The sequence below is a fragment of the Onychomys torridus genome, chromosome 11 (assembly GCF_903995425.1).
Source record: "Onychomys torridus chromosome 11, mOncTor1.1, whole genome shotgun sequence".
In the NCBI taxonomy this organism is placed as follows: Eukaryota; Metazoa; Chordata; class Mammalia; order Rodentia; family Cricetidae; genus Onychomys; species Onychomys torridus.
In genome coordinates, this window is record NC_050453.1 from 44,246,824 (window position 1) to 44,261,893 (window position 15,070).

The 15,070-nt window shown below is 35.5% G+C and overlaps 1 protein-coding gene across 2 annotated transcripts; it reads right to left on the reverse strand.

Moving 5' to 3' along the window:
- Window positions 1-361: 361 nt before the first annotated feature.
- On the reverse strand, window positions 362-13,596 carry Pdc (phosducin). Of its 2 annotated transcripts, none has more exons than XM_036203022.1 (4): window positions 13,531-13,596; window positions 6,652-6,736; window positions 3,469-3,617; window positions 362-1,278 (listed from the first exon to the last, which is right to left on the reverse strand). In XM_036203022.1, exons 2-4 carry the CDS (start codon window positions 6,710-6,712, stop codon window positions 751-753), a joined length of 738 nt encoding a protein of 245 aa, XP_036058915.1. In that variant the 5' UTR covers window positions 6,713-6,736; window positions 13,531-13,596; the 3' UTR covers window positions 362-750. The 2 variants fall into 2 exon arrangements, with proteins under 2 accessions (XP_036058915.1, XP_036058916.1); XM_036203023.1 differs by having other exon boundaries at window positions 13,519-13,596.
- Window positions 13,597-15,070: the final 1,474 nt, after the last annotated feature.

Consider the following 15,070-nt stretch of genomic DNA (forward strand, 5'->3'; position numbering starts at 1 on the left):
CAGGCTGGCCTTGAACTCATAGAGATCCACTTGTCTCTGCCTCCTCTGCTGGTATTAAAGGCATGTGCCACCACCATCTGGCTTTTTTATTTATTTATTTATTTTGACAAACTTCCAAATGTTTTCAAGAGAAGGGAAAATTAAAATTCTACTTCTCTGTATCTTGTTGCATTGTTTTAAAAATGAAAACAATAATTTTCACATGCAGATTTGTGATAACTAGAGACGAGTAAATGAAACCCTTTTTGTATTTTGAGCTTTATGAAGTTTTTAGGTACCTGAGGATATAATACTTGACTCACAGTAGACTTAACCACTGAGCCATCTCTCCAGCCCTCACAGTAGACTTCACACAGAATATTTGTTTCTTCATAGGATTTTATTCTCATCATACAAGTCAGTTCATGAGTAGCGCTCAGTTTCAAAATCCCAAATAAAAATGCCAAGGGAAAAGTGAGAAGTAAAAAAGCTAGCAAATAACCTGTGAGGGATCTTTAAAGTGACATAACATTGACATTATTCACCTCCTCTGTTTACTAATTATCTGTTAGGAACTACAATATTTTTGTAGTAAAACATTATCTCAATTTGAATAACTAATACTAAAAAATTCTATCAACATAATTTTAGTGTCTTTTATTCCCCAAATTTGAATAAACACAATTAGTGTTTGCTAAAGGAATATAGATACTACCCAAAATCAAGTTCACTGTGTAAAGAATAGGTATGAGATACTGACATAGTGAATGCTTATTCAACATCTTCATCTTCCATGTTGGTCTGCTCTAGGTCATGTATCTCTCTTTCTGGTAGTAATCCATATTCATTTAGGAAAGACTCCACATCTCCAGCAAAAAAATCTTCAGCGAACTGTTCAGCAACACTAATAAAATTGCTTATGAGTTCCCCACCTTTGTATACAAGCAGGGTGGGGAGAACATCTGAGGAAAAGCGGTCCCCAGCACCAGTATTAGAAGCTTTGATTTTACAGAACTTGACCATTGGGTACTCTGTTGCAAGGCATGCTAAACTGCTGTTGAGTGCATCACAGCCCTTCACACCATCTTCGTAAATGTTAACCACAATGGTGGTGACCTTCTGCTCCTTTTCAATGGTTTCCAGGAACTGCTCCCCTGTTTCCAGCTCATACACAAACCCATATCTAGGCCCGAAACTCAGCTTCTGGTGCATATCCTGCATGCACTGTCTACGGTATTTGCGAAGGCAATTTTCATCTTCTTTGTCTTGATGAATTAGTTCATATTCTTGAATGCTCATCTGAGAATGCAGGAAAGAAATAATAGAGATAATTCAATCAAATCCTTGGGTGCATCAAACTTATTGTCAAGTCTAGGAGTTTTGACTTGATGTCCTCCCTGCTTGGGCTACTTCTCTGCTTATGACCTTCTCATTTAAGCATCAGCTCCAAGGTCACTTTCTTTTGTTACTTGGTTGACCAACTTAAAAGGGACCCTTGCTCTGTTCTCTTCTCTCTCTATCCTGCTTTCATTTTCACACCAACAAGTACTGTTGGGGATTGAATTATGTATTTGATTAACGAATGTCAGTTTTCTAATTAATGTGTTCAGTGTCAGCAATTATTTTTTCTGATTACAGGCACTACTCTAAGATCTGCTGAATCAGAACCTGTAAGGGTGAGGCTGAGTTGTCCGTGTTTTAACAAGCCCTCTAGGTTATTCTTAACCACTGGCTTAGTGAAAAGTAAGAGAACTATGTATCTTACAAAATAGCTACATTTTCTTGTGATTAGAACATCAAATTACCTTAATACCCTTTCATAATATAGACTCCACTATTAATATATTTGATAGACAATTAATCACCTCTTCCCCTCAACCAAGGGAAAAAATAGACACAAAGGAGTGATGCAGCCTATTGTCATCCAGCTCTCTGAAAGGTGGGGAGCAGCCCAGAAACTCGGGAGCTGGAAGCTAGGGAGTCTCAAGGGGATTGTCACCTACAGCCTCTTCATCATGTAACCCTTGAACTGCAGCTGCTGTACATTTTTTGTTACTTGCTTCTGCCTTTTGTGTTGTTTTCCTAATATCCCTAATTCTTTCTTCCCGACAATCTACCCCTCTCTCCCTCTCTCTTTCTTCCTCTCTTTTTTCTTCCTTTTGGTATGATCCTGTTCTGTAGCCCAGGCTAGCCTGGAACTCAAAGCCCTCTTACCTCAACCTCCCAAGTGCTGGTATTATGGACAGATGCCACCACAGCCAGATCTCTTTCCTATTCTTATAGTTTTTCTCTGTCAATATTTTTTTTTCTCAATTGAATTTATTCTAGTCCTAAAATTATTAAATGTTTTGTATAATTCTTAAGTTGCCATCATTGTTCTGCTATTCAAGCAAGCAAACCTCATGAATATTAATTTAAAGATACATTTGAACATTCGTATCTGAAGTTGTTTTGTTCATACATTGAAACACAGATTTTTTAGGCATACAGACACATTTCGAAGTTTAACCAGAACAAATCTTTTTAATAATAACATCTAGATTTGTTAGTATTTTTGAAAACATTTCTATTTATTTTTCCCTTCATAATCTGTTTAAAACAATCGAGGACATTCTTACACTTTCTCAGTTTCAAAATTGTGATTGTCTCATCCACATTGCATAATGACCCAGAGTGAGAACCAACTTCTATCTTCTTCCCCTCACAGAGTTAGACTAAAGATCATTACCGTGGCCTGAAGCCATGGGCCAAGGCATATTTCTGTTCATAGTCTCTTAACTCAGTGTACTATCAATATACACTGGTTTGGAGATAAATAACCTACTAGAGTGATTTTCCCCACAAATGAAAATTCCTTTATGACTTTCTTATTATTACCATTAATCTTGTTATATAAGTAATGTATGCTACTTATGGAGATGTAAAATGGCCTAAAATTAATTTTTTTTAAAAAAAGAAGCAAAAACACTAATGTTCTACCAATTTAATATTCAGATAACCTCCACTGACATATAGAGGTCATCTTTGACTCTCTCTAGACTCTTGCAATGCTGGCTTTAAACAGTGAATCGTCTGCTTATCTCCTTCCTTCTCTTCCCAGGCATCTCATTCTTCTAAACTCTAACCACCCTCTCCCAAGAGAGTGTCTCCCTACTTCTCTGCACACAGATTCACATGTGTATAATCATGCAAGAATGAAAGCACACAACGGTGTCTTCGTTGCCCTAAAAAATGGAACTGTTCATATAATTTAAAATTCTATATTTTGTTTTTTTCATATTGCAAAACTTCCTCTTCAGTAGCTCATATATTTATAATCCATTCTCTGATTCCGACATGTATTTCTTAGTACAGAGCACCTCATCACAGTATTCACTCTGTACTACAAGGAAAGCATTTCACAGTGTTCCAAAGTGCTTCTCTTGAGTGATGTGGACTAGGAAACACATCACTTACTAGTAACTTATTACAGGTCTTTGCTCCTCTTACCTTTCTGCTGACTCTGTCTTTTGAGTCTTTGTCATCTCTGCTCTGAGAAGACATTTGTCTGAGGATCTCCTTCTTACTGGGTGGGATTGAATCACCATCTTCACTTTCTAATTTAAACTTTCTCCAATCATTTATTACTCCTTTGGGTCCTGAAATAAATTTTTTAAACATTTTTCTATTTATTATCAAAAAGACTGTTTACACAATTGAAATTTGTATAAGTATTGCCATGAGAAAACTTGTCATCTCTTACATCAGAAGCAAACATGGTGATGGGACTAAAAATATTTTTCCTGACTTGTTCATAAAAATAATGTTCAAGATGAACGTTAATAAATGGCAAAGACCATGGCACAGAATCTCTCTAAAATATCTGTAATAATGAAAATATAAATTATGTGCTTTGAGCTACTCACAGAAGATTTAGAAGTAAAAAATATTTAAAAATTGGGATATATAAAAGCAACCAGAATTGTAGAAAAACAGCACTCACTACATGAGAAAGACACTTTTGCAATGAATGAGCACTGGTACTACACTGTTAAAGATACTAGAGGTGTTGGAGGAGGGGCAGTAACAATGGCACCTAAACACAACATGTGGAAACAGTACCTGACTTCAGCTAACGAAACTGAAGCAACAACTGTCATCACGTAACCATCCAACTCCTTCTAAGAGCCTAAGAATCATTCAGAAATACAGAGAGGATAGGGGTTTCAGGTACAGTGCCAGGGATATCGCTCAGTTGTATAGTGCTTTCCTTATATGCGTGAGGCTCTGCCACATCACACAGAAAAAACGTGTTCAGTGTCGGCAATTAGTTTTTCTGATGATGGGTACTGCTCAGATCTCCTGAATCAGAACCTGTAAGGGTGAGGCTGAGTTGTCTGTGTTTTAACAACACAGGCAAAAATTACCTATTTGGAATTAATTTTTGGTTCTTGGGAAATAATGCTTTGAAGGTCCTAAATTCTTGAAAGCATGCAATATTAAATGAGCTATACATACTAAAGCTTAGTCTTTCTATTCATTAATACTATATTCTACATTTGGGTGTATTTCTTCTCCCTCACATTGTATATCATGTTGTATATTAATAATAATATAGAGTACACAAATTTAATATAAAGTTATTACATCTGTTTTTATTAATTGTATTAAGGCAAACACTCTTTTATTTTTATTTTCCTACAGTCCTCCAGAAAAGCAGCAAATTATCTTAACCACTGAGCTATCTCTCCACCCTGACTCATCATTCCCTCCTCTTCCTCCTCTTCTTTTAAATATAAAGCACAGTATATTATTATAAATGTGTATACGATGTAGTTATTTATTACTGATAGGTGATATTGTTTCCACATTGTTTCTATTACATTAAGATGCTTCATTCAACATCATATAATACATTTTTTTCCTATTTGTCAATTATAAGTGAAATTACTTGTTTGAAGGACATTCTGGATTGTGATGGTGCTAACTGCCCTTGCAGAGGTTAAACCAGTTCAGTTTGTCCTCTTCCCAATACTTCATTCAGAAAGCGTAAAATTTTTAGTTTTTCTATTTCTGTTAAAAAAAAAAATGCATCACACCAAAGTTATGTTTGTGTCTTTTTAAAGTTATTTTTCTCTGTGAATCATTTGCCCACGGTGACCGTTGATATTGATCATCAATTTCACATGGTCTATAATCTCTTAAGAGATAAGCCTCTGTGCACGTCTATGAGGCTTTATCCAAATTAGGTTAATGGAGGTGGGAAGACCAGCCTTAACTGTGGGCATCATCATCCCATGGGCTGAAGTCCTGGAAAGAGGAAATTAAGCATCAGTGTTCATCTTCCTTTGTTTCTTGCTGTGCGTGGGTACAATGTCACCAGCGGCGTCAAACTCTTAAAGCCTTGACTTCCCCACCACAGTAGACTGTACCCTGCAGCTGTGAGTGGACATGAAACTTTCTTCCTTAAATTCCTTTTGTCTGGGTATTTTATCACAGCAACACACCAAGTAACTAATACATCCACTCGTCTATTTGGTTGCTGTTTTATTTCTTACTATTTGTAGAAACTCTTAATATATATTAAAAATCAATTTGTTGTCCAGGGGGTTACCAATGTTTCTCCCAAGTATGGTAAGTTTTTCTCTTAATGTTTTCTCCTGATGACTTTTACCAGACAGTGGGCATTTCCTTTTTTCCCTTCCTATGTACCTTCTTTTCCTCTCCCTCCATTCACTTCTCTCCTCCCATAATTTTCTGCTTCCTTCCAGCAAACTTATCTATCATTTCTCTTATAACTTATTTGTTTATTTCATAATCTTACTATAGCTATTATTAAATAAATTTCCATATATTTATTCGGGTACTAGTGTGAATTCATTCAACTCTATGACTAAATTTAAAGGTTCCAATCACTGCTTTTAGATACAGGAATTAATGGTCACGTACGAGTCTGTAGAGTCAAAAGGATTTGGAACTTAAAATTTAAGTCATAGTACCTAACATTTAAGGTCTTAGCAGTGGATATAAATAGCCACATACAAATGAACAAGTTAAGAAAAGCCCCTTGATGAAATATTGTTTTGGATTTTCTGGAGGTAGGCTGAAATCTACTTAATTCAAGCATGCCTTATTATCTTCTTACTCTTATTTTTCACATTTGAACAGCTAAAATTAAATATTACTTTTGACTATATATATGTATATATGTAGTTACTTATATACATTATCATTCAGAAAGCGTAAAATTTTTAGTTTTTCTATTTCTGTGAAAATTAAATATTACTTACTTTTGACTATATATATACATGTATACATATACAAATATATATATACAGAGAGAGAGAGAGAGAGAGAGAGAGAGAGAGAGAGAGAGAGAATACTAAGGAAAGTCTGTAGTGGGTGGGAGAATTGAAAGGCCTTACTTAAACTATGGATAGAAAAGTCAGATAACTGGGTAGCAGGAAATTATCAAGAATTTGCATTAACTCTAACTCTTTGATACTGAAATAGCAAATAAGTAATCTTGGGCCATTTCATTTTAAGCTAATTTATTTCATCAGATGTTTTTGGATTATTCTTCCTGACTAGATGAAGATAGTGCTTAAATTCAATAATATTCTCCATAAGAACAGCAGATATTCTAGAATTAATCTTACTTTAACGATTATGCTTCTTCTGCATGTCAGTTACCTGTGTGTGTGGCCTGTCCTTCAAAGTCTTCCTCTAGGCTTTGGCTTGCGGCTTCTTCCATGGTGTGGGGTGGATCTGGTATAATCTGGATAATGAACAAAGAACAATGAGGCAGAAAGTTCTAGAACATGTATACAGGCACATACACATCTTTAAATACACATGCATGTATTATAATCCCCTGATGTCGCCCAGTTGGACTAAAGGTTATCACAGTGGGAAAGGGTGTTTTGAATGTTTCTGTCTGCCTTGTAAGAAGACATTAATTTTGCATATGTTACTAAAGGTGCTTGTATAATTTATGATTTTTCTCATGGAAGTTTATGTTTTCATTTTGAGTTTAGGTAGTTGGTGAACACTATTGGTTAATGAATTCTTTGTTTTTATTACTATTTGTTAGACGATTTCATAAAGCTATACACAAAAAATTCATCTAATGAAAAATTCTAATTAATTTCATGCTTACTGTCTTAGTATTTTGCTGTGAAGAGACACCATGATGAAGACTACTCTTATAATGGGAAGCATTTAATTGGGGGCTTGCGTACAGTTTCAGATGTTTAGTCAATTATCATCATGGCTGGGGGTAGGATGGTACACAGGTGGGTGCTGGAGCAGTAGCTGAGAGCTATATCCTGCTCTGGAAGCAGAGAAATAAAAGAACCTGGACCTGGACCTCAAAGTCCACTCCCAGTGACACACTTTTTCCAAGAAAGCCACACCTACTTCAACAAGGTCACACCTCCTACTTGTTCTAATCTTTCTCAAATAGTGCAACTCATTCCCTGATGACTAAACATTCAAATATATGAGCATATGGGGGTAGGGCATTCTTATTTAACCCACCACACTATGAGCACTTACTACAGGACATGCAGTTACTAAGCACCTTATGTGACAAATTCATTTAATGCTTTCATAGCCAAATGTGGTAGGACAGTTATCAATTCCATATTATAATTGTGAAAGCTGAAAGATGCCTAATTTAGTTATGTGTCATGCACAGTTAATAAAGGGTTTTAACCTAAGCAATTTGACTATGGAGCCTACTGTTATTCATCACACTATTTATTAAAGTAACTAATGATTTTTCCCCTTTGATTTGGAAAAACACACTCTATAATTTAGTATTGAAAAAAGATGACCTAATCAACACTTAACACTGAAACATCTTTCAGTGCTAAAGACCGAGTTTTGATGAAACAATTGCCCACAAAACAAACGAAAACAGATCGCAACCAAGCCTATAGTATAATTTTTTTTTCTCCCCCTACACTCTTGTAGTTTTGAAAAGGTAAAACACTATGGGGACATAATGGCTAATTTACTTCTTTATGCTTACTTCACAGTAAAATTCAATTTACTTGCTTACTTGTATTTCAATTATCTGGAAATTTTTGTTATTATACACACTAGTATATTCTCTAAGGGATCCATATAGTTGTGATTTCTCTGAAACTTCCATGGGGAGGCTATATAACAGTGGATATACCAAGTGTCTTTACCTTTTCTCTTTGCCCCTTTCAAAGTCAATTTTTTCTTTGCTGTTTCTCTGTGTATCCTTGGCTGTCCTGGAATTCACTCTGTAGACCAGGCTGGCCTTGAACTCAAAGAGATCTGCCTGCCGCTGCCTTCTAAGTGCTGGGATTAAAGGCATGTGCCACCACTGTCCAGCCCTCAAAGTCGGTTTTAAATACTGATGTTATCCAGTCTGTATTTTTAAGCACTCCTTAGCTTTTATTTATTTATGCTTCAGTTTTAGAGTTTGTTTTTTTAGTGCTTGTCTTGACTCCTTTTATGTCTTTACCTGATTTTTTTTTCCATTCAAACACGAAAAGGCTTTTAAGCAAGCTATTAAAGGAAAGCCAACCCATTCTAGAATATTTATGCAATTATAAATATGATTAAGAATAGTGAATTTGAATGTATTTTTTAAGTAAAAAGAATAACAGAAAAAGGAAATAAGTAAATACTGTTGGATTAAAAAATAAATTTAATGACTTCAATTATTTAAAACCACTTTTATTTCTAAAGGAACATGAACTTTCTTGCTTCAAAGTAAAGCCAAAGAACAGAGAACTTGAGACATAGCTGATTATTTCAATTGTTGCTTAATTCCTAGAAAAATAGTAACTTAATTAGCCTTTTCTCTTGCAAGAGCAGATTATTAATTTGGCTAGCTACAATTCTAAATAAGTATGTATAAAGTTAAGAACAAGTAAAGTAATTGTATTTCAAATCTTGAAGAGACAGAATCATAGCTCCCTTCTTGGTTTATTTTTTAATAGCTTACTAGTCAATCTAGTAGAGAAAAAAGTTTTACTCATTTTTAGGCAAGCACATAAGCCAATTTCAACAATTCTTTCATTAAAAAGATAATAAAATTAGTTAGGTCATATCTCATCCATTGGTTGGATTAGTGTATACCTAAAATAGATTGTGTCTGACATTTCTTTGGGCTCTGAATTACTTTAAAAAACAAAACAATTTTAATAAGGTTCTCACTAATGCTAACATATAAGCCAACAGGTGTCCTCCCTTTGAGCTAGAGGATAAAAATTCACAAAATTTGGTACTGTTTACTGACAAGAGAAGGAGCAAACAAATTAGAAGAAAAATAATGAGACATGGAAATATTTGTTTCTACTGCTTATGATCTCTGTGATAGATGGCACAAACAGAATCTTAATCACTATCGGTAGGCTTTACCTATATTTATAATAATTCCCCTTCTAATCACCTCCTCTAGGACTCATTGCAATGAACACAAGAAAGGTGTATGGACTAAAGGGTATACTGTGTGACTCACTGTGTCACACCATGGCTTCTTTTTTCTCTCCTTTTTTTTCTTCTCTCATAAGTTTTGTTTTATTTTATTTTGGGGGAGAGGCTGCAAGGGCAGAGAGATGATATGAAGGGACGGGAAATGCATGATGTGAAAGCCACAAAAAATAAATGAAAAGTTTTAAAAAAAATGTAGCAAGAAGACAGGAAAAAAACGTCACCAACTGTTGACTTCATCAAGATTCCCACTGTCCGAGTAACTATGTTTTTCATTTTATCAAGATATAAAAATCTGTGACCTTGCTTCTTTTTACTGTTATAATGTCATAATACTGTTAGTTTGTTTGTTTTGAGACAGGATCTTATGCATCCCAGGTTGGCCTGGAAGTTGACCGGTAGGATTACCTTGAACTTTTGATCTTCCTGCCTCTATCTCCCACTGAGAGTTGTGATTATAAGCCTGTGCTACTACACCTGGTGTGTGGGTTGAGAACAGGGCTTCCTGCATAGTAGGCAAACATTTTATTCACTAAAATAAATCTGCTATTATAGTTTTCAATTGACAAAAACTTTAAAATTTATTAACTAACTGCTGTAGAACCAAAGAACTACTTCTGTCTGTCCATCTGTTTATTTATTTGTATTCATGTGTGTGGTGTACGTATGTGTGTCGGAGGGAGTGCACTTGCTTGTGCAGGTACACGTATGGAGGCAAAAGTAATCTGCACACTGTCCTCCTTAATTGCTTCAGTTGCTTAAGGAGCCCTGGGGGTTTGGCCTGTCTCTGCCCACCCTCCCCCACTGCTGGCATCATAGATATCCACACTGACTGCTAGCTTTTTGGTGAAGTATGTGCTAGGCACCCAAACTCATGTCTTTATACTTGTGCAACAAACACTTTACCCACAGATTTCTCTCTCCAGCCCTCAAGGAGCTATTGTTTTGTAAGATGACTAAAACTGGTAAAAATATTAGGTGGATAAAATCTATAACTTCCCGTTTCCCCTTTACGGTTGTTAGAAAGCTGGATTTCATGCCTTGCTCTGTCTTCTATGAGGGTCCCGCTGTATCCAATCACTCTTGCCCGTCATCCTGTTCTGCCTTTTTCTACCTTTATTCATGTATCTCCTATGTGTCTGCTTTCCTGTTCCAAGGTGACTGTGAGCTAATCTGATCAACTAAGCCAGGCTAATGTTCTCACCAATATTAATGTGTTCATTGAGATACTTAACTCTTGCCAAAAATATCTTCTCCAGTGTAATACTGGGCTCCTGTAGACAACATTTTGTATCTCTTCTTAGTAAGAGAAGTTATTGGTTGATTTCACTTGAGATAAGCCTGACAACACTATGTCAGCTCATACGAGAACTACTAGGCCTGGGGAGAACTGTCCTTTCAAATGGTAAGGATGGAGGTGATAATTCCCCAAAGCCATGTTTTCCTCTTTTTACCACTCCACCCCACTATTTATGATCTTAGACTTAGAGAAAGAGATAGGGCTAGCTGAGAGTGTGCCCTTAGGTTAGTGTCATTACAGAGGAGATTTTATGCCTCATATCTGTGAATTTCTTTAAATTACCCTCAGGTTTACTTGTACGTATCTTTTCCTCAGAAGAGGAACTTGACTTCCTGTGGACCATGCATTTAAATGCTTTGATGGCAGGACACATAGTGAGTAGCACTTGGACACTTGGATTTAAGTCCAGCTCTGCCAGACCTTAGCTAGATGACCTTAGCTAGATGACCTTAGGCAAATCACTGAAATTCTACTTGCTTTAGTTTTTCATTTGTAAAACTGACAGTAATATTTTTATCTACTTAAGAAGTATATGACAATTAAATACAATAAATTATATATGTGTGTAGTATTTATTATTAGTTGTGTAATAAGTTTTGATCAAAAAATAATTTGTTAATTGGTGAATAATAAAAAATGAAGCCTGATTTAAATTTGATAATTATCTAGCTAAATCTAAATTTTAAGAGTCAATACAGATATATACTGCTTATATCTAATTATCTCTCCCATCAAAGGTCGTGTATGTAATGTATGTATCACACATTTTATCCCTCAACTATTTTTATGCTCCTATTTCCTTACTGACTGAGGGCTTTCTAACAGCACTCTGATTCGTGTTTCATGAGGAATAGTTACTATAAGGCATTGGAGAATACACAAAATGAGGTTAATCTTGACTCAAAAAATACAACATAAAATATGCATGAAATTGTGAAGAGGAAATAGGAATGTTGGTTTAGGTGGGATGTGACATAGTTATTCTCTAATGACTTGAATCGACTCCCTTACTTATGACTTTGCTAATTGTCAAGTGACTGGTTCTCTCTTCTGTTCTTATGTCATAGTGCCTCACAGATCCGCCATTTATACTCTTTTCTGCGTTTCAGTTCATTAATGAGATAGGGCTTTGCTTAGACAATAAAGACACTCAGGACTTTTGTGGCTTCCTTTAGTTATCCCAGTTATTAATGTAGAGGTGCATTAACTTTTACACTTCACGGTTATCAAGCGAATTTTCTTTATGGAATATAGACACCAGGATGAATAAGAACAGTGAGCCGAGCAAGTGGTGAAACTCAACAGTTGTTCATGTGCAGTGCAAAGTTTAGGTGCTACCCACAGAATCTAGTTACTGCGCATGACGACTGATGGGAGAACGTGACGGGAACGTGGGCAGAGGTGCAGCAGGGCAGACGGAGCATGTTCTTGGCTTCTTCCCTACTCTACAAAGAGCCTTCGTTACCTTTTCAGCACATGAGCTGGTGGAAGGGGTGTGACGCCTTTTAGAAAACTTGCATGCCAGGAGCACAAGGCAAATAGCAATTTTACAGTTGTCAGCCTGTGTCATTGGCAAAAATAGACCTTAGAAAAACATGAGCTTTCAGAATTAAAACTGAATTCTTGTGCTTAATGAAAAGATACCAGCTCTGCTTTTACAATCTACCGATATTCTCTTGCTTGCTCTGGACAGAGTAGAAGGGGCATAGTCAGCCAAGAAATTCAGGGCAGCTATCTTTCTTAGTTACACATAGTTTTGGTAAACTTATTTACTCCCAGTATATATTGTTTAATTCTTTTATGAATATTATGAATGATTCTCCTGATACTTTGATAACATAATATAAAATCCAGTTGATTAATATTTTGTCAGAAATTGGCATAATGAATTAGACGATCTACAGAGTTAATTATACATTCATTAATGTGATTTCAGGTATTATATATATTGGATATACATATATATATATATATATATATATATATATATATATATATATGAATCTATATATTTAAAATGAACATTGTAGTTAAAAGCTGTTTTGCAGTTAATAAAATAGCTTCACTTTAAAACAATGAAAAAAACATACTACGCTCATTTTCATCACACAAACAGTAAAATTTGTTAGTAATGATAATGTTCATGGGAAACAAAATAGAAGAAAATGAAATCAACCAAAAGAAGAAATTCACATAATTTAACAAATCTCATCTTCTCAATATTTATTTAAAGAAACATCATTTTTATCTCTCCAAAGTATTAGACATTTGAAATAGGTATTTTTATCTCCACTTTAAAGTTTAAAAAAGAAACCACAGCCTGAAATGTATACTATTATTAAAAAGCCTTAACACATACTACAGACTGCTTTATTTAGAGGTCCAAAAAGCTTTAGTACTGAGTGAAAATGTTTTAGTATTGAGTGAAACCTGCCTTCTACAGGCTGAGAGCCAAATTCTCAAACAGAGAAAGGAATAATCATTTCCTCCCTTCAGTTCTTACACTTAAAGGAGAACTGAAGAATTTTACGTTTCAGAATGAATTCTCTAGTATTTATATTAAGTCTATAGAATATGAGACTCATAGTTGTGTGCTTAATCTGAACTTTGATTAGCAGAGATGACAATATAAAGGACTTTAAGAGGGAAAGACGTACAGTGTGCAATTGTCTTTATAGTATACTTGATGTTAACTGGAAATATTTTAAAAGAACATAATAACATAAAAACACTGAAATCATAATTCTTTCCCCCAAGACAAACTTTTAAAAAGATATCAACTTTGCTTCTAGACTCACAGTTTGGATCTCTGTGCCTGGTGTCCTAGAGTATGTCCAGTGGGTGAGAATCGCTGTCCACTGAACTCCTTTGAACTTGGACCAGTTTAAGCTCAGATTTAAGATGCCTGGATATTGATGACCCTTGCAGAAATAGCTCTGAACATGTAATAGGATTGCCATAAGAGAATTAACAAAGCGTATTTGTTAACAGTAGGGCACAACAGACTAACTACAATACAAATAGCTGCAAGCCCTGTGTTTATTGCATTTTTTTGCCCACCTCTTTTCTGTCATTTGAGAAAATGCCTTTCTGGTATGTATTATCTATTTTCAGAAATTTCTTACCATTTTCTAAAAAACAAAAATATTCATTTTCCCCTGATTATTAAATTTCCCTTAAATATGTATTAAGTAACATCAATATTATCTGCCATGGTATATTTTTTCTTTTGAATTCACCAACCAGCCAATTTCTTTCTTTTTTTTTTTTTATTCCTTGGAATGTTTTCTATTCTGAAATCATTGTAAGTCTCTACTTTTTGCAACAAAATTCCAAAATGCTTGATCACTCTTCATATACTTTGAGTTGATGTTTGTGCAAGGTGAGAGATAAGGACCCAATTTCATTATTCTATATGCAGATATCATTTCCCCCATCAATATTTGTTAAGAGACTGTCTTTTCTCAGTGATTTTCCCCCCTCTTTGTCAAAAACCATGTGACCGTGTTTGTGTGGGTTAATATCTTGGCTTTCCATTCTCTTCCATTTATTGACATATCTCTTTGTGTGTTTATTACCATGATTCTCTAGTATAACTTGAGATCAGGTAGAGTGATACTTCCTGCATTATTCTTCTACTAAGGATCGCTTTGGGTATCTCAAGTCTTTTGTGCTTCCATATGAACTTTAATATCTTAAAAAAAAAAAAAAAAATCCTGTGAGCTGGGTGGTGGTGGTGCTCACCGTTAATCCCAGCACTCAGGAGGCAGAGCCAGGCAGATCTCTGTGACTTTGAGGATAGCCTGGTCTCCAAAGTGAGTTCCAGGAAAGGTGCAAAGCTACACAGAGAAACCCTGTCTCAAAAAAAAAAAAAAAGAAAAAAAAATCCTGTGAAAGAGATCACATGATTCATAGGCAGGGAGTAAGAAGCTGCCGAGTGCTCATTTCTAGATAGGTCGTCTATGCTGCACCTCTCCCCCCAAGGCTTGGGAATCTTCACAGCAGAGAGGAAAGAAAGACTGTGAGAACCAGAAGTAGATAACTTTAATGAAGCTGTTTTCTGGACACAACAAGACCTTGTACACATGAACTCACATCAGCTGTAACAGCATGGACAAGACCTTTATAAGTTCAAGCCAGACAAAATCCCAGTGTGAAGGGCCAAAGGTAGATAGATACAAGTTCCCACCTCTAGCTGAGGCACTATTAGAATTTTATGGCTCCTGGGATAGGGAGAATTAGTTTTCTTTAATGGTGTGACTCCTGTTACATTGACCATACTCCAGAATAGGCCCCCATTACACAAAAGTAGTTAGGTAACCTCTTCTGACTTCTGCA